At 53.9% G+C, this 5835-nt stretch overlaps 1 protein-coding gene across 1 annotated transcript in view; it reads right to left on the bottom strand.

Annotated features, from left to right (window-relative positions):
* ARHGAP39 (Rho GTPase activating protein 39) overlaps positions 1-5835 on the bottom strand; it is a gene marked incomplete at its 3' end in the record, with an annotated part of 26254 nt that overhangs the window by 16386 nt on the left and 4033 nt on the right. Inside the window, exon 3 of the mRNA XM_017839737.1 lies at positions 1917-1997. Within this exon, the coding sequence (XP_017695226.1) occupies positions 1917-1997 (81 nt within the window). The remainder of the gene's footprint in view (positions 1-1916; positions 1998-5835) is intronic.

Here is a 5835-nt window from a genome sequence, read left to right as displayed (position 1 = left end):
ATTAAACCTCTCCAAAGCCAACTTTGGGTGTTGTTGTTGTTTTTTTTTTTTTTAAATTTCCCTAATTTTTTTTTATCCCCAAAGGAGAAGGTGGAACCCTCAGGGATCGTCCAACCCCTCGTCTCCGGGCGGAGCTTCCAGCTCTGGGCCCTCGACACCGAATTCCGACGGGAAATTCCTCTCCCGTTCCCATTCCTGCGGCTGAATCGGGATGAGAGGGAGGCAATGAGACTTCCCATCCCTCCCCATCCCATTCCAGCCGGGTTTTTTGGGAGAAGCAGGACCCTGAGACAGAGCTGAGACGACGGATCCGACCGGGGGTGGCGGAAAGCTCCGGAAGTTCTGGAGGCCACGAATCCACGGCGAAAGGATTTTATGGGATGTGGAGGGTGAGGAAACACCAAAAAGATCTTGGAAAAGGGTTCCTGAGGAGTCCTGGGCTCGGACAGGGACCTTCCTGCCCACCGACCTCCTCGGGAACACACCAGGAGGGAGCACGAGGCCCACGCGATCCATCCGGGAAGGGCACGGAGCCGGATTCCCGGGAGCCGCTCCGAGCTTCTCTCCCAAAAAAGAGCCTCTTTTCCAAGATCCAAATGTCACCGGAGCAAGAGGGGAGCTTTGTTTCCGAGCGGGAGGAGGGAATTCTGGGAAGGGAGCCCAGGGAGCCGCCGTGAGGAATCCGCCGGGAAGGACAAAGGGACCAGCAGTGACATTTCCCGGAATAGCAGGGAATCCACAGGGAATCCGCCCACAGGGAATCCGCCCCCGGAGGGGGCTCCAAAAATGGTGATTTTCAGCTCCTGTTTATCCCAGATGGAATTTCACAGCCCCCGGAGCTCAGCCCCCTCCGCATTCCCAACACCCTCCGGGATCTCCAGCCCGGATCATCCGTCCCTGACAGGACACAGGGAATGGCTTCCCACTGCCGGAGGGCAGGGATAGGTGGGACACGGGGAAGGAATTCCTGCCGGGGGTGGTGGGGAGGGGCCGGGGTGGAATTCCCAGAGAAACCGTGGCTGCCCCATCCCTGGGAGTGTCCAAGGCCAGGCTGGAGCCACCTGGAATGGTGGGAGGTGTGGAATCATGGGATGGTGGGAGGTGTGGAATCATGGAATGATGGAATCATCCAGGTGGGAAAATCCCTCTGAGCCCAACGAGTCCACCCCCGCCCCCCCAGCACTGCCAAGGCCACCCCGGAGTCTTTCCCACTTGGAAGTTTGGAAGCAGACAGATCCCAGGGTTTCCCACTTGGAAGTCTGGAAGCAGACGGATCCCAGGGTTTCCCCACTTGGAAATTTGTCCATGGAAAGGTCTCTCCGAGCGCATCCGACGCCCCCGGAGAACGTCAACCCTCCCAGGAAAAGCCCCAGGTCCCACCCCCCTCTCCCACAAGGCTCCTTTTCCCCAAATTTTCCCTCGGTGGCGACTCATCCCGATGCTCCCGGACGGTCACTCGGCGCCGGCGAATCACGGGACAAAGGGGAGGGAATTTTTTTCCGCCTGGAGCAGCAGGAAGAACGTTCCAGGGGAAGGGAATGTGAATCTTCACGGCGCCCTCCGACCCCAACCATCCCGCGATTCCCCGATTCCACGAAATCCACGGAAGTCGGAGGCGGCGCTTTGGGTTCGGCGCCCGAAATCCGAGCGGGAAAAACCTCCTCTCCGTCCCGAAAACGAGTCGGATCCGCAGCTCGGGAGAGGTGGCTCGTTTTCCCGGGAGAAGGGTCATTTCCCGGGAGGTTTTCCCACCCCCCGGGAGGTTTTCCCCCCCGAGACCCCGCGGAGGCGGAACAATCCCAAGCGGAACGATCCCACTCTACAAAAGGCAGCCCAGGGAGGGGAAAGGGCAGGAAGGAGGCTCGGAAAAAAAGCGGGAATTCAACGCCCATCCCGGAAGGGGAATTCTGGGATACCTGTAGTGCAGGAGCTGCCCCTCGGCGCTGTAATCCCGGTAAATCTCATACTCCTTCTCGAACACTCCGGAAGGCGACGAACTGCAACGAAGGGGACAAAAACCAGCTCTCAGCCAAAGGAGGCTCCGTAAATTCCGAATCACAAACCTCGGAAGACGTCTCGTGACTCCAGAAGTTTGGACCCTTGTCCAGAGACCTGTTGATGATGTGAAACCCGGAGATACGAACCTGGCTCCAAGAAGAATTTTAAAGAAAGGACATTTTGAGGGGTGATTGTCAAAACCACGTCCAAACCCCTGCGATCCCTCTACCCCTCCCACCCCCCCCACGGAATCCTGCTCGAAGAAAAATTAACTCCTTGGAAATTGCAGCTAAAAACTGTTGTGTAACTCCCCAGTTAACACAGGCTGTCCCCTTCATTGACATGTCCAGACCCAGATGCCTTTAAAACGCAGTTCTCGTGTTCCATAAAGCATTTCCAGTTTTCCCCACGCCGGAGTCGTGTCCAGCTTTTATTTTTCAGACCACAAAAATCGGGGACGAGGAGTTACCGAGGAGTTACCGAGGAGGACAACGACGACCTCCCGGTGCCTCCTCCGGGATCAGCCAGGGAGAATCCGCAGGGATTCCGGAGCTCCCCCGCTCCGGGTTCCGCTCCCGGGATCTGCTCCCACCTCCTGGGAATCGGGAATTGTTTCTTTGGGATGGTTCAGCAGAGGGTGACCGAGCCCCGCCCGGGTCTCCAACTTCACTTCCAACCCTTCCCGAGCCACATCCCCCCCTTAAACCACCCCAAGGGATCCCAAACATCCCACGGCTTCATCCCACGGATGGTCAAAGCCACCGCTGGAAGAGGCAAATCCCAAAAAGCCCCGAACCCACATCCCCTCGTTCCCAGAAGGGGGAGAAGATCCCACCATCGATCTGCTCCGGAGACAAATTCCTTGGAGAAACATCGAAAAACACGGAAAATAAAGCACTTGGAGGCGCAGGATGGAACCTCTGAGCTGAGTTTTGGACTCGGCCTCTCCCAAAGGAGCAAACCCTCCCTTGCTCCGTGTTTTCGTCACGGGATCCTGTGGAAAACGCGGAGCTCCGCGCCCGGACACGGCAGGAAAACGTCGGGAAAAACGAACTTCATTCCCAGGAGGTTTTGAAGGAACGGCCCTAAAATCCCCCCCTCCCTCCACGTGCTCTGTCCACTAATGAAGTTGATTCTCCACCGAGATCATTTTCTACAAATAAAAGCGATTTTCCATTAATAAAAGGGATTTTTTCCATTAATAAGGTTGACTTTCCACTAATCAGTGATTTTTCCGTGAATAAAAAGGATTTTTCCATTAATAAAAGGGATTTTTCATTAATAAAGCTGATTCTCCACTAACAAAGCCGATTTTCCATTAATAAAGCCGATTTTCCATTATTAAAAGGGATTTTCCAATATTAAAGTCCAATTTCCATAAATAAAAGGGATTTTTCCATTAATAAACGTTGATTTTCCACTAATAAGTGATTTTTCCATGAATAAAAGCGATTTTTCCATTAATAAAAGGGATTTCCCATAACAAAGTTGATTCTCCAATAACAAAGTTGATTCTCCATTAATAAATTTGATTTTCCATTAATGAAAGGGATTTTTCCATTAATAAAAGGGATTTTTCCATTAATAAAGGCGATTCTCCAACAACAAAGCCGATTTTCCACGAATAACGGTGATTTTCCACGAATAAAAGGGATTTTCCACGAATAACGGTGATTTTCCACGAATAAAGGTGATTTTCCACGAATAAAAGGGATTTTCCATTAATAAATTTGATTTTCCAATAGCAAAGCCGATTTTCCACGGATAAAGGCAATTTTCCCTTCCTAAAAGGGATTTTTCCCTCCCTAAGAGCCATTTCCCACCCCTGAAGTCGTTTTCCCGAATTCCAAAGGTGATTTTTTCCGTCGAGAAAGGCGATTTTTTTTTTCCCCATCCGGAATTTTCCCAAACTCGCCCCCGGCAGCTTTAACTTGGGAACCCTCCGGAAAAACAACCGAATCCCATAAATTCACTAAAAAAACCCCCAACCCCTCCCTAAACCCCTAAATCCCTAAATCCCGGAGTTTCGTTCCCCTCCGGCTCCGGCAGCGGCGGCTCCGAGAGCGTCATCCCGGTTATTTTTAACTCCGGGGGAAAGTGAACCAGGGACGGAAAAGCCCGGAATAGAAGCGAAATCCCGGCTCCTAATCCCAACTTAATCCCTCGCCCGGCAAAGCTCCGTCCCCTCAATCACATCCCAACTCCCGGCCCGGCTTTCCCTGGAATTACGTCACGGGAATGGCGACGTCGGACAAATCCCCCGCCCGATCCCCCGTGGGAAGCGGAGAATCCACGGAAAGGGAATTAAAAAAGGAACAAACTCCCCCCCACCCCGTTTCACCTTCCAGCCCCGGCCTGGAATTTTTTTTTTTCCCAAAAATATTTGAGGATGGACGGAGGAAACGGGAGCGGAATCTCGATTTTCCTGCCGGGAATGTGTTTCCCACTCGTGACCGTTCCCGAATATCCGGCCGAGAGCTTCGGGACCTGGCGGGAATGAGGAATTTTAAGGGCTGGAGGAGCTCGTGGAGTCTGTTGTGATCTTGGGAAGGCTTTTCCGACCCCCGCAATTCCGGGGGGATCCAAACAGCGCCGTTCCAGCAGTCGGATCGGATGGAAAACTCCTCCGGGGGGGAGGTGGGGCCAGACCCGGCACGGACGGGAAAAGTCGGAGCCAAAGGAATTGTCGAGGAAGAGGATCCACAGAGGGTGGAAAATCCAACATCCGGGGAAATCCGGGATGCCGAGAGATCGGATCGGTCGAGGTCACGCCGGGAAGATCCAGAGGGATATCCCAGATGGGTTTTTCCCAAAAAACTCCGGCTCCTTCCTCGGCTTCGCTTCGCTCCGGGGAGGCCTTTTTTTATGGGAGGAGGGCCGAGAATTCCTGCAGGGACCTGGAAAATCCCGGAGCAGCGGATGCTCCGCAGGCTTATGGCACCCACCCACCTGCTCTCCCAGCCTGGATCTTCCCAAAAAAAAAAAAAAGGGAAGAAGGGGAGAAAACCGCCAGGGAAATTGTGGCTTCCCCTGGGAACGTCTCCCGGGATGCTCAACCCACGGACTGGAGAGGTTTGGGGAGCCTTTGATCCCACAAAGCTGCTTTTTTGGGGATCTCCTGGAGTCGGGAAACGCGCCAGGGATGGAGAGCCTGTGCTTGAAATCCATGGATTCAGCCGGAGTTGCTGCTCCAGGCTCCTGACGGGGCTCGTTCCCGGCATTCCTCGACCCCAGAGAAGCTCCAACCGGCACATCCTGGGGATTGGATTCCCGGGAATCCCCCTTGGCTCTTCCAGCTTAACCTGGGAAGATGGAAGTGCTTGATTTTGTCCTCTCCGACGTCCCGGTGCCTCCGGAACGGGCACGTCCCAAAAAAAAGCCCAAATCTCCGGGAAAGATCTCGGGCACAGATTCCCAGGGGTTGGGATTAGGGAAAGACCCTCTGAACTCCCCAAGCAGGAATTGTGGGAATGGTTGGGAATGGTTGGGAGTGGTTGGGAACGGTTGGGAATGGCTGGGAATGGTTGGGAATGGCTGGGAATGGCTGGGAATGGTTGGGCTCCAGGGACACTGAGCAGGAATCATGGGAATGGTTGGGAATGGTTGGGAATGGCTGGGAATGGTTGGGCTTCAGGGACATCGAGCTGGAATTGTGGGAATGGTTGGGAATGGTTGGGAATGGTTGGGCTCCAGGGACACTGAGCAGGAATTGTGGGAGTGGCTGGGAATGGTTGGGAATGGTTGGAAATAGTTGGGAATGGTTGGGCTCCAAGGATGCTGAGCAGGAATCATGGGAATGGTTGGGAATGGTTGGGAATGGTTGGGAATGGTTGGGCT

The sequence above is a fragment of the Lepidothrix coronata genome, unplaced genomic scaffold (genome assembly GCF_001604755.1).
Source record: "Lepidothrix coronata isolate B3197 unplaced genomic scaffold, Lepidothrix_coronata-1.0 Scaffold475, whole genome shotgun sequence".
Classification (NCBI taxonomy): Eukaryota; Metazoa; Chordata; class Aves; order Passeriformes; family Pipridae; genus Lepidothrix; species Lepidothrix coronata.
Note: the sequence above shows the minus strand (reverse complement) of the source record. Positions and strands in the feature narration are given on the sequence as shown.